The 27,053-nt window shown below is 37.7% G+C and overlaps 1 protein-coding gene across 24 annotated transcripts in view; it reads left to right on the forward strand.

Moving 5' to 3' along the window:
* Positions 1-27,053, forward strand: part of PBRM1 (polybromo 1) — an 87,398-nt gene that overhangs the window by 15,980 nt on the left and 44,365 nt on the right. For 21 of the 24 annotated variants that reach the window (XM_078853707.1, XM_078853717.1, XM_078853712.1 and 18 more), the window contains 5 exons: positions 349-447; positions 1,420-1,511; positions 10,942-11,158; positions 25,865-26,006; positions 26,710-26,807. In XM_078853707.1, the coding sequence (XP_078709833.1) occupies positions 349-447; positions 1,420-1,511; positions 10,942-11,158; positions 25,865-26,006; positions 26,710-26,807 (648 nt within the window). The remainder of the gene's footprint in view (positions 1-348; positions 448-1,419; positions 1,512-10,941; positions 11,159-25,864; positions 26,007-26,709; positions 26,808-27,053) is intronic. The other 3 variants (XM_078853715.1, XM_078853718.1, XM_078853723.1) reach the window with 1 other exon arrangement.

Here is a 27,053-nt window from a genome sequence, read left to right on the forward strand (position 1 = left end):
TTGGCTTTGTATTGTTAACCTCTCAATTTTTAGTAATATCCTGTTAAACATCTTTATTGCTGCAGTATGTTGGGCTGAGAATTTAAATAGGGTTTCTATCAATATTGCTAGAACCTTTTCTTTTACCTTTATAAACAAATTCAGCATCATTTACATTATGATTAACTTGGGTATTATTTATCCCAAGTGTATCACTTTACATTTAGCAACATAACATTTTTTGTGCCTTCTCTGAGCCCTTTTCAAGATTACTCTGTGAAAGAGCTACATTCTAGTTGCATCTCTTCTTGCGTCTAAGGCGACTTTCTCTTTTTCTCCCTTTCTCTGCATTGTTTCTTCTTCTTAAAGGACTCCATCAAATTTGGCTGCTTCCAAACTGACAGGTCCTTCCTCACAAGGTAAAGGCAGTGTTGGTGATGAGAGAAATTCTACTAACAAATATTACCGGTAAGTAAATTGTCTGTTTTGGTGTGGATGCCATCCAGTTAGTTTATTTTTTATTTATTTATTTTGGTCATTTGGAACTGTTACAGTCAAAGCTTTTTTCTGAAATTTGAGGTGTGTTTTTTAAGTGAACTTTCAAGCTTAATGACCTAGGTACACAATAATTAAAATATCAGATTTAATAATCCCAACTTCCCAAATAGCATAGTTTAATAGATTATTTACTCTATATTGTTCTTTATTATTTTTAGTGTTTTACTTACATCAACTATGATACAAATTTAACAAAATTTAACATTTATTTCCTTGGAAATGCTCCAAAGAGCAACATTTTATATTTCATTACAAAACTAGTCATGTTAGAAGTATCAAAGATATGTATTTCAACTCACAAATATTTTAAAATAATTTTAAAATAATTTTTAAACATGTAAAACTAAAGAACAAGAAGAGGCAAAATGGAGGAGAAAAGCCTTAAAGGAAAAGGGATGCATTTGAAATACTGTTCCAGGAGACTCAATCAGTTGTCACGATTATGTGGGGTATTCTGCCCTGTCCATCACTCAGGAGTTCTGTGGCCTAGTATATTAAACACGATCAATGGCCTCTTGTCACTCCCACAAAGTAACAAGAAAATCATGCCTTGGTGGGTGCTTTTTGATTCTTCATCTTGAACTGTTTTTCATTATGAACGGTAAATATTAAGAGTAGGGCAGAGTTGGGCAGACTAAGCTTTAACTTCCCCATTGCAGTAGTTCTCCAACTTTTTAACTTGGTGGAGCACTTTATAAAATAGATGATATCATGGGCCATTGTCCTGTGCTAACTTACCATCTTTCTTGGGTTAGTCCTGTCTGCTCTTCTGGTGGTGGTTCTGTGGACTGCTAACATGACCTTCGTATTCCACCAATTATCCACAGAACATAACTAAACAGTAGTTTGATACATACACTGCTTTTCTTTTTACTTTTAAAGTAACAAAAGATCCGTCCAAGGGGATCGTTTATCTGCAATAACCATGGCATTGCAATATGGATCAGAAAGTGATGAGGATGCTGCTTTGGCTGGTAGGAGTTAATACTTCACTTGTACCAATTTCAGTTTATTAAAATTTACTGAACGATGTCTGTATGATACTTCCTTTGCTACTTTTCTGGACACTGCTGATTCCAGATTATTTTGAATAGTTTCCAAAGCATGACATGCAATTTCATCAGTGCTGGTCACTGGTTGCTAGAAGTGTAGATGAAATGTGCAGTTGGCAAGTGAAGGAAAGCCAAAATAAGTTACCTGCTTTGATTTTGATTTTTGTTGCATTGCAATCCATGAAAGCTTTATAAACTGGGAAAAGTGCTGCTTGTTTTTATATCGTGTTAAATTTGAAAAGACATTGGATACTCTTCTAGTATTGAATAGAAAAAAGTAGATTCTTACAAGTTCACAGGTCATCTAACTTTATTCTTAGTGAAATGTTTTATTTTATTTTATTTATTAAGCTTTACTGTTGATCTTAAATACAATGATTAGACAATCTTCTCTTACATATTCTAACTTCTGGCATCAATATAAACACTGAAATCACAGCTATTACTTAAAAGGATAGCAAAAGATAGTAGGTCTTACGTTAACATAGCCGGGTAGAATTCTTAAGGTTACATAGAACTTTAGCAGCAGGGCTCTTTGTGTTTTAAATGATATGATGGCAGCTCACCCATCTCTATATTAGATATTTATACATTTTTTAAAAATCTACTAATAGTATATAATAAACAATTGTAAAATCTTGCAAATAAGTGAATATTAACGTAAAACATGTAAACAAACGTCTTTTAATATAGTCATCCCGTTTTACTTTTCTCATAATCAGCCTTTTTTAGTACCTTAACATTAGCATAAAAAGTTGTACTAAATCCATGTACATTGGTCATGACCTTTAAAATATATCTCCCCAAAGGAGGCCACTTTATTTTTTTTATTACCCTTTTTCCAAATTTTTCTAGTAACCTTCTCAGTGCTCTGTTCCAGAACAGTTTCCTCAGTTTTCTTTTATCTGAGTTTTGTTTTTGTTTGCTATTCCTGTGAAATTGGACATGTCTGGGTATTTTTTTTTAAATAAAAATAAGACAGGACTTAGACAGTTTACCAACTCTCTACTAGCCTGAGGATTAAGCTTACTAGTCACGGTAAAAATTCTTATGTCTTTTTTTCCTCCCCTCACAATTTAAAAGAATAAAACAGTTGTGTAATGTGGTTAGTTGTAACATGTTATCAACTATCTCATTAATAACTTTTAAAATATGACTTATTTCAAAAGTACTTTATTTCTTTCCAATCAGTCTCTCCCACCTGTCCTCTCACACACATCCCCTCATCCTCATCTATTCATACGCAGAGCTAAGACATTTTACTAGACACCTGTTAGCCAAACCACCGGTATGAAACACAGAAGAAACATCCTAAAGAAGCAGTGGCCAGATGAGACACTAACTATGCCCAACTGCTGGGAAAAGGGGACATGCTGTGATTCTTACCAGGACGCTGTCCCTGAACTCTGATTGCAGACATGTTCATTTTCCTTTCTGTATTCTTCCCAACCCAGAACTTCTTATCTGCTGCAAGGTTGGGTGAATGGCCACTGCTACCCTACAATCTCCTCTAGCCTCCTGTGATGAGGGGTATTGTATTCTACCTCTCCCTTAGACTTTTAGCTGCTGCAAGGAGTTGCTGTTCTTCCCCATTTGGCCCAAGTGAACCTTCCTCCCAGTTTCTGTTTCTGAGCCCCCCTCACCAAGTGAATTTGATTAATTTTTGTAGTTTCACTACTGCCTGGCAAGATTCTGAAAAGCAGCACACATTGACAAAGACCCTTGTTCTCTCTGCTGCAGCTTAGTAAAGGTCTGAGCAGCAGCAGTGTCACTGGAAGTATGTCTTCTGACTTCGGGAGATGCGTGGCATTATCAGCTTAATTTGGTTCACATTTTTAAGGTGTTCCCCCCCCCCCCCAATTGTAGGAGCTATAATCTTTTCTTTAAATGAAAGTGTGGATGTTGCAGAAGTCAGACACACTCTGGTAGGAAAGCTTTGTACCCAGTGTGGGTGAGTGGATTTTTCAAGGCCAGTAAAAAGATCAAGTTGTCTTTTTTTCTGTCAATTTGCAGTCACTCCGTATCAGCAATACCACTTTCAAGAGCACTCAAGTTTTCAGCCATAAAGTGCAATATGTTAAGTGTTTGCACCTGTCAAGGATAGGGAGAAGTGGTTGTGGAATGAAATGTACAACAGACAGTGCCTTATTTAGAAAACAAACAAAAAAACTGTTTAATAGTATAAAGAAAAGGAGTACTTGTGGCACCTTAGAGACTAACCAATTTATTTGAGCATGAGCTTTCGTGAGCTACAGCTCACTTCATCAGATGTATGATACATAGTATGTACATACATAGTATGTAACTTGTTGTTTTAGTCTTTTCTGCATCTGGCTTGTGTTTTGCCAGGTGTGTAGACATGAAACCAACTGTCTAAATTGAGCATTACTGATTATAATCTCCAAGTTTAGCCTCTTCCTAATGGGTGTTTGTGTTCTGGCATCACTTAACTTTAAACAATCTGCAGTCTCACTTTAGGATGTTAGGTGAACACATTTTTTGCTGCGAAACCTGCTTCCCTTTGACATTGATCTCAATCCATTTCTACCCACTTCTAAAAAACAAGTGAAAATTTCTCTTTTTCAAGGGTCTTTTATTAGAAGTGCCTCTGACACTTTTGATGCTACCCAAATAAGGTGGTCTTCGTGAACCAAAATTTATTGTTAATACTGCATTTATAAGCACCTGTCAGCGTGACATATATCTGTGGTGATATTATGTAAATCTTTTTCTTTTTTTCATCTTTCCTTTACCGTGCTTACTCTTTTTTTTCTTTCTTTAGGTTTTAGTTTGGAGGTCCTCTTATTTCATTGTTGTACAGAACACCCAGCGTACATATTTACATATAATACATTATTATTCTTTTATTGAGAAATCAAGGGGTTTTTTATAAGTCTTTAGACTAGAGAAGATATCTGGTCAAATGATTGTCAATATCAAAATAGTAAGAAAATGGGACATGCCAGATTAGCTTGTTTTTTCTGACATAACACAATAGGGTAGATTGATTTCTATCAGTGGTTTATATCAGCAAGCAGGGAACCTTGATATAAATCTATTTTACTCTTCATTTGCATTTGTACTTTTTAATTGTTTTCCTGGAGAAGCTGATTCTCAATACTTAGCACTGTATCATTATTTAAGCAGTTATGTAGCTTAACATACATATATTCAGCTTCTTAAGTTTTACAGTTTTTTATATTAGAAAATGGTGAATGACCCATTCCTTATTTACTGATGATTAATTTTTCACTTGTGATTTGTGTCCAGCTGAATTCCAATTTCCTTACAAATTCAATTAAAACTGCACAAAAACAGTATTTTAAAATGGGGTTTTATTGGTTAAATAAAAGTACCTTAAATGTGCTGGTTACATAATTTTTTCTTATCAAAACATGTTTGGCATTTAAAACTAACTGATTTATTAAACAAAAGATTATCTGTAGTTAGTGAATTGAAATGATTGGGTTTTAGCCCCGATGTCCTTCAAGATTTTGGAACTAATAGATTGTATCTTCTCTCACACCTAATTTTTAATTATACACTGGAAGAGGAAAAACAAGCTTCTCTGCTTTAATTCCCATTATGTTTCTCAACTTTGAATGAGCTCGTCATTGAACTTCCGAACCAGTTGAATAAACTGACATGAAAAAAATATTCTCTGCACTTTCAGAAGAGACTGTTGTCAAAAGCTTGTTTTAGCACAACATTGGTTGTAGGGGCTTGGCCAGTGACTTCACCAGTTCACTGGTTTGACTTTCTTTAAAACTTCATCAGCAAACATGTAGTGCTTGAAGTTCATTTATTTTATATAATTCAAATCAGTTTTAATAGATTACAGTAAGCTTAGACCTTAACATAGGTTGTCATAATTTCAACTTTAATTTTAAGTAGGTTTATTTTTAAAAGAAAAATGTATTTAATTTAAAATAAAAATCAATTTTTAATTTTTTTAAAATTCACTGAATTTATCCACCCCGCAACACAAACATTTTATAAAATGTTACCAAGAACCTGAAACAGGCCTTTCTGAGAGGCTTTTTATAGCCTTCCAGTAAGTGGTTTAGTGTCCTAAGGGCAAGTAGGTCTAATTAGTACTTGGGGTTGTTTTGTATTTTTATTGTTGTGCCCACACGGTAAGGGTGATATCTGTCCGTAGTAACTCATGGCTTATAGTCGTTTTAGATGGAGGGGCTGGGCTGTTCTTTCTGTCACACTCTGCAGAAGATGCTTAGTGAGAATTTGTCACAGTCTTTCTATATCCCCTTCCAAATGTTCTTGCAGAGCATTCACCGGCCAACCTATTTAATTGCTGACTGTGAAGGGGAAAGAGAAAGGACCACTGGCATTTAAAAAAATGTTGAACAGAATGAACAATTTTCTTATCTGTGCTACAGATAGACTTAAAATTCTTTGGATTTATATTGCTAATTTTTTCATTCACTTTTACCATTTATGTCATTAGTTTACTTAAGCATTTATCTCCATTTGGAGAATAAAAATGAACCAGCCTGTTTCACTCTTCATTTTATGCATGGTTGCTCATGCACAGCAAAATGTGACAGTATCTCGGGTTTAAAACATTGCAGGGTAATTTTTTTTAATGTTTTTATTTTAATTAAAACAAATTAATGGAAACATAACTACTCATCTTAGCTTTACAAAAAGTTAATTTTACAAATGTAAATTGTGTGCTTGATTTCACCTGCCAATGTCCTCTGAATCATTTGCAGTTATTACCCTGGTTATTATTAAAGGGTGGATACTGGAGAGGAGTGTTTTAGTTTTAAAACTTTTAGCTGCACAGGTTAGTGCTATAAATATTCATTGTTAGGTCTGTTGCCATTATTTCCCAAAGGTGGGATTGGGTAGACTGCTTTAGGTGTCTGTTCCACCGTAGTAGTGAGCGTTTCTTTGAAGCCACTGCATAGCTACAAAGGTGTGCCCTCCCACTCCCTTGTGTCTGAGTAGTCTGGGAGTTGTCATGCAGCTGAACACTCCTGTGGACCATCAGTTTCAGATTGGAAAGGAAAGATAACACTAGTGTGTCATATGACCTGGCTGTCTACTGACTTATAATTTGTTTAATATCTCTTTGCTTAAATGGGATAGAAAGCTGAAACATGGTCAGGCTATGCTTAACCGTAATGACAATGTCTGCTGGAAACTTGATATGACCATTAGAGGACTGTCTTTTGTGTCACTGATCCAATGGGACTCCTACCAAGCTTTCATTCAAACTACAGTTTGGGGATCAGGAGTCTGCTTTGATGATGATAACTTTTAACTGTACAAAAGTATGTAAGGATCTAGTTTTTATGTCTGTCTGGTACAATTAAATTACAGTTATTTAGATGTTTTGTAGGTTTAGTGATTTTGTACACACACATCTTCTCCTTATGGTTCATGTTCTAGTGTCTCACGCTATTTTCCTGCACTAAATATATATTTTTTGTAGGGCTGTCAATTAATCGTAGTTAACTTACACAATTAACTAAAAAATATTAATCGTGATTAATTGCAGTTTTAATTTCACTGTTAAACAATAGAATACCAAATGAAATTTATCTCATATTTTGGATGTTTTTCTACATTTTATATATATTGTATTCTGTGTTGTAATTGAAATTAGTGTATATTATTTTTTATTACAAATATATGCACTGTAAAAATGATAAACAAAAGAAATAGTATTTTTCAATTCACCTCATACAAGTGTAGTGCAATCTTTTGTCGTGAAAGTGCAATTTACAAATGTAGATTTTTGTTGTTGTTGTTGTTGTTACATAACTGCACTCAAAAACAAAACAGTGTAAAACTTCAGAGCCTACAAGTCCACTCAGTCCTACTTCTTGTTCAGCCAATCGCTAAGACAAACAGGTTTGTTTACATTTACAGGAGATAATGTTGCCCTCTTCTTATTTACAGTGTCATCAGAAAGTGAGAACAGGCATTTGCATGGTAGCTGGCATTGCAAGGTCTTTATTTGCCAGATATGCTAAACGTTCGTATGCCCCTTCAGGCTTCGGCCACCATTCCAGAGGACATGCTTCCATGCTGATGATGCTCATTTAAAAAAATGTGTAAATTAAATTTGTGACTGAGCTCCTTGGGGGAGAATTGTATGTCCCCAGGTCTGTTTTACCCGCATTCTGCCACATATTTGAAGTTATAGCAGTCTCGGATGATGACCCAGCACACTTTATTCATTTTAAGAACACTTTCATGGCAGATTTCACAAAACACAAAGAAGATACCAATGTGAGATTTCTAAAGATAGCTACAGCACTCGACCCAAGGTTTAAGAATCTGAAGTGCCTTCCAAAATCTGAGAGGGACGAGGTGTGGAGCATGCTTTCAGAAGTCTTTAAGAGTCAGACTCCAATGCGGAAACTATGGAATCCGAACCACCAAAAAAGAAAATCAGCCTTCTGCTGGTGGCATCTGACTCAGATAGTGAAAATGAACATACGTCGGGCCGCACTGCTTTGGATTCTTATAGAACAGAACCTGTCATCAGCATGGACCCATGTCCCCTGGAATGGTGGTTGAAGCATGAAGGGACATATGAGTCTTTAGCTCATCTGGCATGAAAATATCTTGCGACGCCAGCTACAACAGTGCCATGCCAACACTTGTTCTCACTTTCAGGTGACATTGTAAACAAGAAGTGGGTAGCGTTATCACCTGCAAATGTAAATGAACTTGTTCAGCCAATCGTTTACACAAACAAGAAGTAGGAATGAACGGACTTGCAGGCTCTAAAATTTTACATTGTTGTATTTTTGAATGAAGTTTTTTTGTACATAATTCTACATTTGTAAGTTCAACTTTCATGATAAAGAGATTGAACTACAGTACTTGTATTAGGTGAATTGAAAAGTATTATTTCTTTTGTTTTTTTTACAGTGCAAATACTTGTAATCAAAAATAAATCTAAAGTGAGCACTGTACACTTTGTATTCTGTGTTGTGAATGAAATCAATATATTTGAAAATCTAGACAACATCCAAAAATATTTAAATAAATGATTTTCTGTTATTAACAGTGCAATTAATCATGCAATTAATCATGATTAATTTTTTTATTGCACAGTTAATCATGATACATTTTTTTAATTGCTTGACACCCCTAATTACTTTCTAGTATCACTTTCATGAGTCTTAGTCCTGAAGTTTATAGATTTGGGGAGAGGGGGAAATACCATTATAAAACATGTTATGGATCATAAGTTTAGGTACTAATCAAAGGGAAGTGGCATAAGTGAATCCTAAGTTGGACAACCCTCAGACTTTATGTAGTCTTTGTTGCTTCCTTTGTGGTACCTTTATTAGAATAAGCTCTTCAGTCCAGGTGTGATAATTTAAGAAGAAACTTAAGAGAACATTTCTCAACACCATAAATATATAGATTTATTTTGAATTTAATCACTTAAACTAACTCCCTTAAGCACATATGAAAATCCCAGCCTCTGTTTACTAATTTCTACTCTTGTAGTGAATTCTGTTCCCAACTGTTCTAACCACTGTTTGTAAGTGACTTGCCTAAGGTTAAACAACAAAACTTTCAGTTGTAGATCCTTGGCACATCTGAAATCAGGCACAAGCTGTCTCACATTGAGCGCCCTTAAATCAATGCACACAACGTTCACAGTTCTGTAAATTTTTAAGGCTAGAAGGGACTGTTATGATTTCTAGCTACAGCACTCAACCCAAGGATACCCCCTGCATGACACAGGTCAGAACTTCTCCAAGTGATTCTTACATCAAGCCTATGATTGCTGGTGGAGCTAGAGCATATCTCTAAAATTAGTGACTATTTTCTGAAAATGTGCTTGTTAACTTTGAGCTTCAGTTCCCCTACTTCACAGGATTTTGAGGCTTGCAAATTTCTTTATTATTCAAGGTTTAAGTAAGTACCTATATACACAGAAAATAAAAACTACTGCAGATTTCTCATTCTGTCTCCATTATGCACATTTCCATATCCATGTGAACGTCAAATCTTAATATGTAAATCATCAGTTCAATCCAAGAATAAGCTATATTTGATAAAATGTCATTGTTTATATTAGTTCTAGGGCTTTTGAAAAAGTAAATAGCATCCTTGGGGGGGTGTGTGTGTCCCTTTTTGAGTAATCATCACGTTTAAAAACCAGCTGCTTGGATTTATGTAGTTTGAGAGAGAAAGAATGTGTTGTGATTATTTCACAAACATGAGTGCTCTAACATTAAGTGTTGAAGATATATATACAGGCTCACACATGGAAAACTCTCTATTGGAACTGATTATTATATGTTTAAATTCTTAGGATAACCCAAAAAATTGTTCCTGTAGTCCATTAGTATTTTCTCATGGGACACCTCAGTTAAAAAATAATATATATATATTCCCATGGGGAAAGTAATCAAGTCCCTTTATGCTCATGAATGTCCAGGGATGTGTAAGAGGAGTGCCATGTTGTCCACACCATGTTATTAGATATTCATAGATTTTGCAAATTATCTCACTTTCTAGCGTTTCTAAAGATTTTAATGTATGCTTGCAGCACAAGGGGTTTGTAACCTCCTTTAATTGGGTTCATAAATATTTCCTATGTTATTTGAAGGATTATTCCTCCTTTCCTTAAAGAATTCCTTCAGCATCTTTCTTATATGCAACAGATATTATGCCTCACCAACAGTGGATTGCTCCTGTCCAGGCTATTTTGTAACACTCCAGTGTGTGTTCTTACTCTCCTTCACTCATGTGTGCAGTCATTTCCGTTTAGAAAAGTACAGAATGCAACCCTGTAGCATGATGACAAATAATACAATTCTCCAATTGTAATTTAATGTTGTTGGCTTGGTTATTAAATAAGCAGACAGCTAATTTCTTCACCAGTTTGTGTTTGAATGGTCTTAGTCTGTATTCTCAGGTACAGCACATTACAGTAATCCCATCTGACAGTGTTAAAGGCATGAGGTCTGCACCTGGTAAAGCACGCAATCTGCTTGCCAAGTCAAAGTTCCTCTGAGCCAGTGGCTCTTTGGGCTGACATGGTTAAGAGACATCAGTTTCATAGCCAGCGGTACACAAGCGAGTGGTGCAGCCAGCATCACGCCTGACTGCTTTTGAATGTCCTAATCCAATGGATCAGATGTGTATTTTATTACCTGGTCATCCAGAAGCAGCAGATAGCATATGATATCCCTCCCAAAATTATAAAGCGGAGTATTAAAAAGTGAGTAAATTCCCCCACTTGTGGGTCAGGCATTACCTCATTTATTATTTTTAAAGTCAAACAGTCAAAACAACAGAGCTTTATGTGCTTGCCCATTGGTTTCTCTACTTCCTTCTTTCTTTTTTACAGCTGCTGCCCGTTATGAAGAAGGAGAGTCTGAAGCAGAGAGCATCACTTCCTTTATGGATACTTCTAACCCTCTTTATCAGCTTTATGATACGGTTAGAAACTGCCGAAATAACCAGGGTCAGCTTATATCAGAACCCTTTTTCCATTTGCCTTCCAAGAAAAAATATCCAGATTATTATCAGCAAATCAAAATGCCTGTTTCATTGAAGCAAATCAGGTAAGAAAACATGAAGTGTAAACTATATTTGCTGGGCTTGAGCACATTGAAGAGCTACTTTTATTACTGGCCTGTTATACCATGAACTAATTCTTGTTTTTTATATATATATATATAAAAAAAAATATGTCTTGGTAAGCAGATCCGTACGTTTACTATATGTTACTTGGATTTGTTCTGCAATTGCTGTCATAGATTAAGTAGTTCAAAGAATTCCGTGTATTTTGCCTTTTAAATTGATCTGCATCCATCTTCTGACCTTCCTTTGTAGATGCCTTCTGTTTGTATTTTTTCACTTGTTTTAATTGAAATTAAGGTGTAGGACTCAGAGTCCTGAAGGTTGAGCTACCTTGTTACCAAACAGGTACAGAATGGCTAGTGATAGAACAAGCTTCCACACAATACCCATAGTGTTGTTTGTCCTGGACCTTGTGAGATACTGGTATAGGAGCAAGAAGATGGTTTTATCTCTAGTCATTCTGTCTTTGTCCCTCTGCTTAGACAACCACCAAGGTGTAAATTGTTACACTCTTTTTGGTGTAATAATACATAATGACTTCAAAGGAGTTACTTTGCTTGTAATTTATTGTAACTGAGATTTCAGTCTGGCCCATGGTTCCTTTTGCTGTACAATATCTTCATTTTTTCATATTTTATTTGCATGCACACACACACATTACTGTTGTAGCAATTACATTGCTTATGGAAGTAATAAATGCATCTTGGTGTTGTGTAAATGTTATTTTTTTTATTCAAACTGGAGAGAAGGGCCTGAAATTCATGTATGCTGTATATAGCAAAAGTGAATTTTCATATTAGCTTTATCTTGTTCACTGACTGGTGAAATGTGGTATTTATCTGTCTGCTGCACCTTGGTTAAATCTTGGATTATATTCAGTCAACACTTAAATTGCCATGTAATCTTTGCATATTTGTATGGACAAAAATTCTTCCAAAGGCGCATGTGCATCCTTAAATGCATGTGAGTTTAACTATATAAAGACTTGCAGAGTTAAACACTGGAATAAATTGCCTAGGGAGGTTGTGGAATCTCTGTAATTAGAGATTTTTAAGAGCAGGCTAGACAAACACCTGTCAGGGATGGTCTAGGTAATACTTAATCCTGTCATGAGTGCAGAGGACTGGACCAGAAGACCTCTTGAGGTCCCTTTCAGTCCTACGATCCTATAGGGAAAATAAAGCAGATTGGGTCCTAACAATACTTTTTTACATCTTCAAACTTCTGTGTATTTGTTAATTTTTGTGAGGTACTTACTTAAATAGTATCTCTTCAATTCACAGATGGGGGGGGAAAGGAGACAGAAAGGTTATATGCCACAGAAGACAGAAGTCTGTGGCAAACAAAGTGTGGTACTCCTGGCTCCTCAGTGACTCTCAACCTTTTCAGACTACTGTACCCCTTTCAGGAGTCTGATTAGAGTTGCCTATCACAAAGTTTCATCTCACTTTTAAAAACTACTTGCTTACAAAATCAGACATAAAAATACAACAGTGTCACAGCATGTTACTACTGAAAAATGGTTTACTTTCTCATTTTTACCATATAATTATAAAACAATTGTTTTGTAAATATTGTACTTACATTTCAGTGTATAGTATATAGAACAGTATAAACAAATAATTGTCTTTATGAAATTTTAGTTTGTAGTGACTTTGCTAGTGGTTTTTGTGTAGCCTGTTGTAAAGGTCTAGATGAGTTGATTTACCCCCTGGAAGACCTCTACATACCCCGAGCGGTACACGTACCCCTGGTTGAGAAGCACTGAGCTAGACTATATTGCCAGAGAGGGACCTGAGGGTCCATGAAGCCTGTGGCCATGCTCACACGCTCTCCCTTCTCCATCCTCAGGTCCCCAAATTTGGGGGGCCTTGTAAATGTTAAGGCTAATTTCAAGTTATCTCTGAAATGAAAAAAAACCCTGTATCCTTGAAAGCATAAAGCTGCTTACGAGTGGAGAGAATTGGTGATAGTGAGTGTCCGTTTAAAAGAAACAGTTATCTACATTTCACCCAATCCAGTCATGCCCAACAATGGTCGTGTGAGCCTGTGAAACCATCTTTTGAGCTTAGAGTGGATTCATGATCATGTTTGGATGTGAGAAGTAGTGTTACTTGTGGTGCTGCTGATGGCATTAGTCCTCTGACAGCAAGTTCCCCCCCGGCTAGCTGCCGGCAACAGAACTGGCTCTTCTGTGGAGCTGTTGTAGGATCTGGAAAAAGAGTCCTGGCACAGTATATTGAGAGATGGTATTGTCTAGTGGACTTGAGGACAGACTGAGCAGAGAACAAGACAGAAAGAAAGGTGGGAGCAAAGCAAACAGAACAGAAGAAGGATGAGAGGAGTAGAAGAGAGTGTAACTTGGAAGAGAGTAAGTATGACTAACAGAGGATAAAGCAAATATGAGAAAGAAAGAATAAGTGTAAGGGGATGCATCTTATCTGAGAGAGTACAGAAGAAAGAAACAGTAGATATAGTGTGGAGATTGATTGATTGTGTTAGGCATAGAAGGAAAGAAAGGGGATAAATAGGGGCTGGAAGAAAGGGAATCAGAAATAACACAAATTAAATTTGCTGTGATAAAATAGCTACCTCATACTATTTTTATTGAATATATCTGGCAGACATTGGTTTCTGTAAGTTTGGTAAAGGGCAATGGGGTAGATATTTTGAGAATTTAAGTTAATAATGCTGGCTACTCTGGATTCTATAGTCAAAAAATTGGAAGAACAGACAGGAAATAGTTTAAAATTCACCATAATGTGAACACAGTCACCTGGGAAACGGGGCATACTAGAACTTCAGTTTACCTTAAATAATTGTCCTTTGAATAAAATTTTAAAATGCTGGCAACTATGAAACCGAAGAGAAGCAGATTAGTTCATTTTAAACAACAGAAAAAGCTTAAATTTTGGGATAATCTTCTAGCCACTACCACTTTTTAATGTATTAAATTGGGAGATGGGGGAGGGGGGAGTTGCACATGCCCTAAGAATAATCATGCCACCTCTTCCCTTCCCCCACCCCCAAAAAGTCATAAAGCAAGTTCTGTGCAGGATTGTGATAAATCGTGGACAGGAGGTAGTTAAGTTGAAAAATCTGCCTGTCTACCACAAAATGCTACGGCCAAGTTGTACATGCTCCTAAATTAAGAATACTTAAAGAATAAACTAATCAACAAAACCCTAGCACCACCACCCCTGGTAATCAGATATCCCAGTTCATATTTTTGTTTGAATGGATAACATCCAAACATTCTGTTTTAATGCATATGCACAGGAAGAGTGTTAAGGTTTTCTTGGAAGCTATTAACTCAATTTTTGTGTGATAAGTGTCTCATCCTTCAGATTTACATTAACACACTACTGACTGTGTATATATAATGGTATAGTAAATGTTACCAGCTGGTCAAACACATTTTGATCTGTAATTTAAAAGTGAAGAACACTGGACCCTCGCTAGAACGTGCGTCTACATAACTCAAATTCGGACATAACGTGGTTGCGGCCATGGATCCCAAATTTAAGTACTGTAAAGTACAATTTTTTTGAGTATAGACACGATAAATCAACCACTGAGCGCTCTCCTGTCCACTCTAGTACTCCACCAGAATGAGGAGCGCAAGCGCAGTCACCGGGAGAGCATCAGCTATTCACGTAGCTGAAGTTGCTTATCTTAGATTGACCCCACATGGTAGTGTAGACAAGCTCTAAGATGATTGCTGTAGGCCTAGAATGCCATACAAATGTAATGTAATAAAAATTTACAGGTTACAGTAGTTATCTTTAGAAAGATGTCAAAAATGTCGGGCAAAAGGAAGGCTTACTCGATGCAGGAGAAATTGGACGCTATCCAACGACTTAGAAATGGCGAAACCCAGGCAAAGATTAGCCGCGATATTGGCATTAATGAGTCCGCCTTTCGTGGATGGCTAAAGAATGCTGACAAGCTCGGAACTTACATTCATAACCTGGATGAAGAGCATGGCCTTCAAAGAAAACGAGCCCATTTAGCGAATGATGCCGTTCTTGATTCTGCAGTGTACATGTGGTTTGTGCAAGAACAGCAGAAAGGCATTCCAATCTCTGGTCCGCTTATAGCCATGCAAGTGGAAAAATTCGACCGGGAACATAATGTCGAATTCAGCAATTTTAAGGCGAGTTCGCGTTGGCTATGGCGATTTCAGAAAAGACACTGAATCTCTCAGATTGCAGTTTCGGGAGAAAATCGCTCTTCTGATGACAACGAAACACAATCGTACCCTGCGAAGCTGAGGGAAATTTTACAGGCAGAGGGTTACTCGGAGGAACAGGTTTCAGAGTAACAGCCATGTTAGTCTGTCTTCGCAAAAAGAAAAGGAGTACTTGTGGCACCTTTAGAGACTAACCAATTTATTTGAGCATGAGCTTTCATGAGCTTCAGCTCACTTCATCGGATGCATACCGTGGAAACTGCAGGAGACATTAGATACACACAGAGACCATGAAACAATACCTCCTCCCACCCCACTGTCCTGCTGGTAATAGCTTATCTAAAGTGATCATCAAGTTGGGCCATTTCCAGCACAAATCCAGGTTTTCTTACCCTCCGCCCCTCCCCACACAAACTCACTCTCCTGCTGGTCTCTGTGTGTATATAATGTCTTCTGCAGTTTCCACGTATGCATCCGATGAAGTGAGCTGTAGCTCACGAAAGCTCATGCTCAAATAAATTGGTTAGTCTCTAAGGTGCCACAAGTACTCCTTTTCTTTTTTCGGAGGAACAGGTTTACAATGCAGACGAAACAGGAATTTATTATAAAATGTTGCCCGATAAAACCCTGGCTGTCAGAATAGATGAACGTAAGAAAGAAGGATATAAACAGGCAAAAGATCGCCTTACTTTATTGTTTTGTGTGAATGCAACAGGCAAGCATAAATTAAAACCATTGTGCATTGGAAAGTCTCGCATGCCTTGGTGCTTTCATCACATAAATGTGAATTGCCTGCCGTTTTTGTACAAGAACTCCAAAAATTCCTGGATGACAAGAGAGATTTTTGAACAATGGTTCTTCACTGAATTTTTCTCTTCGGGCAAAATGCTTAGAAGAAAAGACCTTCTTTTGCTAAACAACTCTCCAGCACATCCTCCAGCAGAAAGACTCAGAATCCGTGATGGTAAAATACAGGTTTAATACTTACCTAAAAACACGACTTCCAAAATCCAGCCGCTTGATCAAGGTGTTATCGCCATTTTTAAGCAGCACTATCGACGGAACTTCGTACAACAAATGATAGAAAGCAAGTTGTCTGACACCAATTTTCTGAAGAAGTTGACTATAAAAGCCTTCTTTTACATTGGCAGCGATTCCTGGAATTTATTACGTGCTGAAACAATAAACCACTGTTGGATGGTGGGACTGAGAGAGTCGTTTGGCCACCCGCTCCTGGAAGAAAATGAAGAAAGCAGATCACAGTCTGACGAGGAATTCGACTTCGAGGGATTTACAGAGGAGGAAGTTGGAAGAACAGACATGGAGTGGATGCAGGAGCTGTGCCAGCAACTGTCCGGGCTCAGAGTAACTGTTCTGCCACAAAATATCGAGTCCTGGATAAGAGGCGACGATGAAGCAGGAGAATTTTATCCCATTGCTGAAAGTCTAACAGATGACCAAATTCTTCAGGCAGTACGACCAAACAACATTCCAGAAGCTGAAGAATTGGCCTTCACTGTGGAATAAGAAAAGGAAGATGAAGTGGGCGTCGTTCCAACGTCAACTGCGACCGCAGTTAGTTTAGAGACTGCTTTGAGACGCAAGACGTTGAGCCTATAAAAATTATGCAGCTACGTAGTCTTTTGCAGTTTGCTAAGCAGAAGCAGCACAGCAGCAAGAAGCAAAAGCAACTCACTGACTTTTTAAAGAAAAACTAGACTAGTTTATTGTAATGTCTACTTTAAATCTCTAATAAAGCAACACTTTTTTTTTTCTCGTTTATTATTTCCTTCAAGTAGGAGTTTATTTTCTAAGGTTTTCTATACTTTATGGATATGACATTTACTGTACACAGTATTTCATTTTAACACGGTCCCCACTATAACGCGGTACTTGACATGGATCCCAAATCCCGCGTTCTAGCGAGGGTCCGGTGTCATTACAGCAAATAGAGGAATAAAACATGACAGTTCACTTGAATGATGAGGAAAAGGGTGGTATTTAATGGGAACTGATGTTTGAATAAAGGAATGAATGCACGATTAGATGATCCTGATGGTTCCGTCTGACCTTAAAGTCTAAGAGATGTATATATAGAGCACAGCACTTTTTTGCAGTTTAGATTACAAAATACAGTCTCTTTCAGAAATACAGAAAGAAGTTGCTTGGTGTTAAAATTTGTCAGCCTGTTATGTTTAAACTAAATGATCATTTGCTTTGTAAGTTAGAGCCTTCTTACAATGTGGGTAAGACTGACATACCTTTTTTTAGTTCAGTGTATTTAGAAGTCAAACTTTCTAGCTGTTACATTCATTTGTTTGTTCATTCTGAAAAATAATGCACTTCTGTGTGTGTTACTATTCATTTATTTTAAAAAAGTGGGAAAAATATACCTTCCTTGAATATTCATGAATACTCTGAAAGAGAAATTATAGTAATTAGTCTTGCTTGGTTAAAATGATTTGTAAATATTCGCAGCTTTTGGAGCTTTATAAAGTGTCATTTCCTTTTGGCCAGATTACTAGCAAAGCTTTGCAGAATGTTACATGCATTTCATGTAACATGCTCTTCAGTAAAAGTTTGTATAACTTATTTTTAATATGTTAGCAAATGTTTCCAGTGCACATTCATACTCTTTTTTTTTTTTGTGTGTCATCTTTAATGTGGTATAAAAATAGAGTTTGGCATTTCAAAAACTACTGAGAATAGAGAAAGAAAAGGAGACTGCATTCTTCTTCCTTGAATTCTTTCACTCAGAGGTGGAGGTCAAACCCGCACGGTTCTAAATGTATGTTTTATTGAACAGATTTTGATGTTTAATCCTTCCTTAGCTTTTTGCATTTTCCAAGGATTCTTCACATGGTATGCCTTCAGAATAAGGAAAAATAGGTAACATGCAATTTGTTCATTAGAACCCTGTTTCCAGGACAGACCTAGACAAATTGTCTGTCTGTTTGAATGTGGAGCAGGTATCTTTTTGTCCTTAAATTTCACAAATGAAAGAGTGATCAGCTACTGGTAGAACTTGTGATGGATAGAGTGCTGATTCCGTTCCTTTCACGTTCTAATCATATAGAGGTCCAAAGCAAGGAAGATGTCATGCCAAGGTTAATTTGGGCTCATTGGACTTTAAAGCTGTTCCCAGATTTCAGCAGCAAAAGAATGAACTAATCTTTCTCATTTTGTTTAAGAGGAAAGTATTTTCAAATGCAGTACATGTTTCCAGCATATCCTTGGGATCTTTAGATGTTGGATCAGAAGAGACTAAACTTGTTCTTGAGCTCGTTCTTTGAAATCTTTCCATACCAACACCATCAACCATGTACTTTAGATTTTTCCTGGGTTTTCTTTATATAAAGGTTAGCATACATAGGGTTTACTGAGTTACAGCAGTGTACTGCTGAATAGGGCTATGATTCTGGGTAGTTTAAGCCTCACTGTATAAAATAAGCGAATGAAAAGGGTCTGTAACCACTGAAAGTAGCCAAGTTGAGATATTTAATTTTCTGCTGAAGGCATATCTCATTCTGTAGAGCTGGAAAAGTCATGATACTTAAGTTTTATTAACTTTGAGTAGAATTAGATTTGTTAAAAGTACTTAGGTCAGGGGTAGACAAAATATGGCCCGCAGGTCAGATCCAGCCCGCAAGTTCCTGCTGGGGAACAGGGTTGGGGGCTTGCCATGCTCCGGCGCTCCAGCCGGGACAGTGGGTCAGGGGCCGCACCACGCATCTTGGGTCTGCTTCGGCACTCCAGCTGGGGTGCTGGGTCGGGGGCCACTCTGGCGCTCCAGTTGGGGGCCGCACCATGTGCCGCTCCTGCCATGGTGCTCCAGTCGGGGGCCGCACCATGTGACTTGGCCCCGCTCCGGCCAGGGCGCAGGATGGGGCTGCACCACGCGGCTGGACCCCGCTCCTGCTCTCCAACCGGGGCCCACTCCACGCATCTCCTGGAAGCCGCAGCATGGCCCTGCTCCGGCTCCTAAGCACTCCAGTGGGAGCTGCGGGGCAGTGCCTGCTGATGGGGCAGCATGCAGAAGTGCCTGGCCACACCTCCGGATAGGAGCCAGAGAAGGGACATGCCACTGCTTCCTGGAGCCGCTTGAGGTAAGCGCTGCTCGGGGCCTGCACCCCTGAGCCTCTCCCCACGCGCTAACCCCCTGCCTCAGCTCTGATCCCCCTCCTGCTCTCCAAACTCCTCGATCCCAGCACGGAGCACCCTCCTGCACCTCAGACCGCTCATCCCCAGCCCCACCACAGAGCCCACACCCTCAGCCGGAACCTGCACACTTTCCTGCACCCCTCCTCCTGCCCCAGCCCTGATCCCCCCCTCCCACCCTCCAAACCCCCTAAAAGCTGCAGGCTTAACTGAAAACAGCTTAAGAAGTGTTCCTGTCTCCAACACCCAGGTACGCAGCTCCCAGTGGGGTCCAAACCCAAAATAAGTCTGTTTTACTGTGTATAAAGCTTATACAGGGTAAACTCATAAATTGTTCGCCCTCTATAACATTGATAGAGAGATATGCATGGCTGTTTGCCCCCCCCAGGTATTAATACATACTCTGGGCTAATTAATAAGTAAAAAGTGATTTTATTAAATGCAAAAAGTAGGATTTAAGTGGTTCCAAGTAATAACAGGCAGAACAAAGTAAATTACCAAACAAAATAAAATAAAACATGCAAATCTAAACTTAATACAGTAAGAAAGTGATTACAGATGAAATCTCACCCTCAGAGATGTTCCAGTAAGTTTCTTTTACAGACTAGGCTCCTTCTAGTCTGGGTCCAGTAATCACTGAAACCCCCTGTAGTTACTGTCCTTTGTTTCAGTTTCTTTCAGGTATCCTTTGGGGGTGGAGAGGCTATCTCTTGAGCCACCTGAAGACAAAATGGAGGGGTCTCCCAGGGGCTTAAATAGACTTTCTCTTGTGGGTTGAGACCCCCTCTTCTCTCCTATGCAGAATCCAGCTGCAAGCTGGAGTTTTGGAGTCACATAGGCAAGTCACATGTCCATGCGTGACTCAGAACTTTACAGGTGGCAGCCGTTGTTCACATGGTACCTTGAATGTCCCCAGGTAGACTTCTTATGTGGATTGGAGTCTTCCAAGTTTCCATTGTCCGTTAAGTGTTTCTTGATTGGGCACTTAACTTGCAAATTCCTTTCTTAAGAAGCTGACCAAATGCCTTACTAAGGCTACTTAAAATCAAACAAGTACACAGACAATATTCATAACTTCAAATACAAAAATGATACAAGTATACAAATAGGATGAATATATTCAGTAGATCATAACCTTTACAGAATTATATTACATGACATATGTAGCATAAAACATATTCCAGTTATGTCATATATACATTCATAAGCATATTTCCATAAAGCATTATGGGGTGCAACATCACACACCTCTTCAGGTAGTTGAAGGCTGCTATCAGATACCCCCTCACTCTTCTCTTCTGCAGACTAAACAAGCCCAGTTGCCTCAGCCTCTCCTCATAAATCATATGCCCCAGCCCCCTGATCATTTTCATTGCTCTCCACTGGACTCTCTCCAGTTTGTCCACATCCTTTCTGTAGTGGGGGGCCCAAAACTGGATGCAATACTCCAGATGTGGCCTCACCAGTGCCTAACAGAGGGGAATAATCACTTCCCTCGATCTACTAGTAGTGCTCCTACTAATGTAGCCTTCTTGGCAACAAGGGCACGCTGCTGACTCATATCCAGCTTCTCATCCACTGTAATCCCCAGGACCTTTTTTGCAGAACTCCTGCTTAGTCAATCAGTCCCCAGCCTGTAGTGCTGCATGGGATTCTTCTGTCCTAAGTGCAGGACTCTGCACTTGTCCTTGTTGAACCTCATCAGATTTCTTTTAGCCCTATTCTCTGTGAAAGCCCTTTGTCTCTGAAGTTTAGCTTGTATTTGTTGAACTTCAGAGCACAGTGCAAAAGCCTGTCTATTTGATAACAGCCTTGAGATGGATTATGGTTTGAGGGGTGGGTGAAGAGGGATGCGGGTATGTTGTTGGCTGGTGAGCTAATTTATTGTATCATGCTGCTGGATTAGTGTTCCTATATGCATTGTGAATTTAAATACATTGTTAAGGGGCCTAGAACTTATGTATGATGTGTATTGAAAAATCTAAATAAGATTTTATGAGATCTTTAGAGAGTCTCTAAAGGCTTATCTATACACAGTTCTTGTACCATTTTCAACTAAATAGGTTTAGAAACAGATTTGGTTACGTTAGTTCATAACCTGCCCTACCCCAACCATACCCCAATATTGATATAGTTATACCAATATAAATTTACAGAAATAGGATTTACATTGATATAGTTAAATAGGTACAAAAACTGTGTTTAGACCAGCCCTTAATAAAGAGGAATAGCATAAAGAGGTAATGAGGAGAAGATTTTACTGAATAAAGAAATGCGGTATTTGTGGTGTGTATGTAGGTGGAATCCATCGGGAGTCTTCAGAAAGTTGAGCAAAACCTTTCTGCAACACAGCAATCAAAACACATTAACTGTAACTCCCAAACTATAGTCTAGGAAGTCAATTAGGAGACTAGAATTTTTTAAGGTGTGTATTTTCATATTACTGTCTTCCAATGTCTTAAAATTTCTCTAGCTTTCTATAAGAAGACAAATACATCAGTGTTGCACAAGAACATTCACAAGGTATACACTGCTACAATTAAAACAAACTTCAAATTAGTTGGCTCAGCAAATGATTGAGAAGCATGAATATTGCATCTACACACCTTATTTGCTTTCGAGGAGATGAACTTTAGCATAAATGAGTTCTTTATCACAGCCCTAATGATTACCTGTATAGCAAATACTTCAGAATGGAGAAGGGGTAGCTTTTTTCCTTCTCCTCCCACAGCAATAAAGATGGAGGGTACTCTTGCAAATATTTGGAATGTTCTACTTGAAAAAGTATTTACTATTCCTGACTGTCATGATCTTCATAATCATAGTCCCAATAGTCCATCTCTGACTGAGACTAATTCTGCCGTACTGTCAGTGGTGCGCAAACTTGGTGGGGGGGAGGGGAGGGAGGCACAAAGAAACTTCAGCCTTTCGCCCTTTTAAAAAACAAACATACAAATAAAAGCACAGCCTGTCTTATTTTCAGCAATTTGGTAAGTTTCATAACTACAGCAGGTTTGCTATGCCCTTAACATTAATTATGATTCTTATTAATTTTAAAACTCATTTAATGATTAATAATTGATTATTAAAAGACATAAACTGGCAACATATATAATAGCTGAGAGCCTGGAATCTGTAGAATGAGTCAGGCACTAATACTAAACCAAATGAATGAATAGTCTCACTTATGCATTTCCCCTGCACCTTCCCATTTAAAAACCTAGTTTCATATTACAAGTAATGCAAAAAACCCAGTTTCAGATTTCAAGTAATGGAGGGGGTGTCCGACAAGTTCCCTGAATGGGAAGGGGTTGCATGGCTGGAAAAGTTTGCATACCACTGGTCTACATCAGTTGTCACAGTCCTCTGAAGAAAGAAATATTAACAAAAAATACTGGTTGGATGCCATCAACATTCCTTGAGAGAGAAGCAGGATACTTATTTGTGGGAACTTCTATCCCATTGCACTCCTCAGTGGACACTTGGAGATAGGGTTTTGATTAATCTTTCATGTATAGGTTCAGTTCTAACTAGTAATTTTAGAAGACTGACAACTTGCTTTATTGATTCCCAATTAGTTTGTGGGAAAAGATGTCAAAGAATAGAATAAAATTACGCTTTAAAAGTGTAAATTGCATGCTTACATTTTCTCCCTTGACAATGCAAATCTGACTTACATACCACATGTAAATCCCATCAGTCAAGCAGTAAGCAAGCAAAAGTCTAGTCATTTTCACATTGGATAATCCCATGTAAATTGGGAAATTAGAATAATGTTAAAACATCCTTCTTTTTAAAAACATCCATTCTTTTGCAGTTTCCTATGACACTTTCTACCCTGTGTTGCCTTGTATATGTCTAATGGTGTATTGTCCTTTTTATATTTAAACGTTCAACAAGGGTATATGTATGTACATGCATGCACACATCACATACTTGTCAATAACTTTGTTAGACTTGAAGAATTTAATATATTTTATTATACAAGATCTATCTTAAAAAAAATGCATACTATCTTCATCAATTTTCTAATTAGTTGGAGTAAAAGCATCCTGTAGTGTTTGATACTACACAAATGGAACGGGCACAAAACTTATATTTTCATGAATATGGAATATTAAATCACCAACTACATCACATAGAAGAGAACTTAAAAAACATCCTGTACGCTTAGCATCTGTTTTTTAATAGTATTTAACTAACTATTAAAAAAAAATCTCTAAGTAACATATAAAGAATGCATAGTGCCAAATTCTAGATGTTAATTCAACTGCACAACACGCAACTCAAAACTGAATTTGGCTCATAATTAAATTTGTACTAAAACCTGTTTGTAGTGGATTTTGATAATCTATAATGGAAAAGAGTGATACCTTGCAGTATAGATTGGGAGCGGGGTTGCAAATAGTCAGTCTGCTGCTTATTTATGAGTATTAAAAGTGAGCTAAAGAAGATTTAAAAGAAATTAACAAGCTATTCAGCATTCTAAAGTATTAATAGAATGTGTTGATTTAAAATGATACATTTTAAAGCAAAATGTTAGAAAATAAGTTTCTGTTCCTCTTAATGTTCAGGATCTTGGTTCAGGAGTTTTTCTCCCCCAACAGTAGAGTTCACTGACATGCCAATCTGAACAGGAAAGCTGCATTTGCTCTACTGCATACAGTGGGGAGTGTGCAGATAGGGACCATATGAACTATGCAATTAAAGTGTGATTCTGTTCTGAAAAATGATTATTTAGAAATGACATAGTAGAGATGCATGTTTATGATTCAGTGATTTCCATAACAATTGCAGCTCCTCACCCTGTTTGAACTAGCTGTATTCTCCTCAACCATTGCTGAGAAATGCAGAATCTTGTTTAATAACAGTGGGACTAGATGACTCAGGGAACTGTTAATAGAATACAGCCTTTCATGCTCCTAGGTCACTAATACAGTTTGGTGTTGACCAAAAGTGGTTGCATTTATATTCTGGTAGCACCGAAAGGCCTCCGCCAGCTATGGGGCCAATTGTGGCAGACTCTGTACAAACATAAATGACACTCTCTATTTACAGATTAAAAGACATCACATCAGATGGATGTGACAAACAAGCAGGCCGGGAATGAGGTGTGAGGGAGGTGGGATAACAAAAGTAATAGGATATGATCAATTTTTAGCCAATCATTAGCAATACTCACAACTTGCCTGCCTGCCTAGCACAGTTGCCAACTTTCACACGGTAAATAAGCACCCTGGCTTTCACAATAAGCCCAAAATCAAGCTAATCCCATTTCAAAACAAGGCCAAAACAAGCCAATCCCTAAGAACCCCAACACTCTATGTGACTAGATCCTCCCCCCCCCCCAACATGCAGTCTGGGATTATGGTGGGCCCGCTGTACACCCCTGACTCTCTCCACCCCCTTGCCCCTGCTTGCTGGGAGCTGCTCAAAAAAAAAAAGCTACAAACCAAAAACTAGCCCATAAACAACTCACAAGGCAATTAAGCCAAAAATAAGATCAATTTCTGCATTTTTTCCAGGGGTTTGGCATGTCTGCTGCCTCGCAATTTGCAGGTATTGTGTGCTATTTGCAGATACCAGTTTTCTGTATGCATTTTAGTTGAGGTTAGTTTTGATGTGGGACTTGATGGAAAACAAAGGTTTTGACTGGCAATTTTTCCAACACATAAGGGGAAACAGAGAAAGCAAAAGGTGCTTGCAAGTCAGAGCTGTCTGATTGCAATTTGTTTCCAGACATGAAATGACTTGATGGTCTCAGACCAGTTCTTAGTAGTATTTTCATAACAAACTTTATTGCAGTTAGCACTAATCTGCACGCTTCTTGCTGGCAGTTTTAGCAGAGGCCAAAAATTGACAGCTTGATCCAAGAAGGTGTGGAGCATCACCAGTTCCTGATAATTGGAGCCACTGGCACTTAGCATTTTTCATGTGGTGCTGAGTGCTTTGTAGGACCATGCTCACAATGAAAATGGGGATTGAATTATCTTTTTATATTGCAGGTGGTCCTTACAGGCATGGTGGAGCAGTTATAGGGGAAATTTGTACTTCTGCTTCACATGCTATATCTATTCTCTGTACAAAAAGAGGGCTAGAGTCTCCAGAGCTGTCAGTAGGGCACCTTTCCTAATGCTAAATTCACTTTAAAAACCAAAACCCAAACACTTTGTTTGGCATGTCCAGTTGCAATGCTGAGGTATAAAGGCACCATCAGAACATATTCCTCCACATCAGAGTTCTTCTGTTACTGACTTGCTTGGAAAGAAAGCATTTGAAATAATTACAGTGATGAACTATTGTGAAACAACATAAGTTGTGTCTGTCTTTTCCACAGAACCAAACTGAAGAACCATGAATATGAAACTCTAGACCACTTGGAGTGCGATCTGAACTTAATGTTTGAAAATGCCAAACGCTACAATGTTCCTAATTCAGCCATCTATAAGAGAGTACTGAAAATGCAGCAAGTTATGCAGGTATAAAGAGAAGAGTAAAACAATCAAGATGGTAGCTGTATTTATGAATTTATTTTCTTTAGGTGATAGTTCTTGGAGCTTTTTAAATGTGCAGTAGCATATTTGATAGTTTATTAGCTGTTCTGTATGTTCAACAATGCAGTTTTTATGGTTAAGTATCCTGAACGTATTTTAATGTTCAGAAGTTCTCAATGCATCCTATACTGGGTCACCTGTCTTTGTCAGGAAATACATCTGCAAAAATAATGTGCTGAATGGGGAGTGGATCTTCTTAGTTATTTCTCTAAATAACTTGGTTTGCAAGTAGATTAGAATCAAGCTATGAAAGTAATTACAAGAATCTTTAAAATTGACAGATACAGTATAGCTAAAATGCCTTGAATAAGAGGATACTAACACACTTTGTGTATCGTGAATTACAACATTTAACAGAACAGTTCAAATAGTTGCTAGTCTGAAATAGCATTGGCTTGAATTGATTCTTCAAAATATTTTCATGTCTTTAATAAAATTTTCTTTTGTGCGGACGTCTTTCACTGAATTACAGTCATTGGAAAGCTTTTAATGGTGCTTTAATATTTATGCATCCTACAGCTGTAGTTGTGTCTTTCTCAGTGAATCTGATCTGTGCATCTGTTTAATATTCATTTGTTCTGGGAACATTCAGTAGCAAGTCTGACACTAGGGATTTGCTCTTTTTCAGGCAAAGAAGAAAGAGCTAGCTAGGAGAGACGACATTGAGGATGGAGACAGTATGATCTCTTCTGCCACATCTGATACTGGAAGTTCAAAAAGGAAAAGGTATGCACTTTTGTGTTTCCTACAGACATCTTTTTGTTGCTGCTTTCATTTGTCATATAGAAGAACATTAAAACATCTATGTTTAAGACTTCATATATGAATTCTAAAACCATGAAACATCTCATTTATCATTTATAATTAATTGTTTTATTTTTCCATACTGACATTTTTTTACTAATATGTAAATATATAGCTGGCAAGAATATTTATACTTCAGTTTCTTAAAATGTATGACACTGACATTTT

Source organism: Lepidochelys kempii, chromosome 7 (genome assembly GCF_965140285.1).
Source record: "Lepidochelys kempii isolate rLepKem1 chromosome 7, rLepKem1.hap1, whole genome shotgun sequence".
In the NCBI taxonomy this organism is placed as follows: domain Eukaryota; kingdom Metazoa; phylum Chordata; order Testudines; family Cheloniidae; genus Lepidochelys; species Lepidochelys kempii.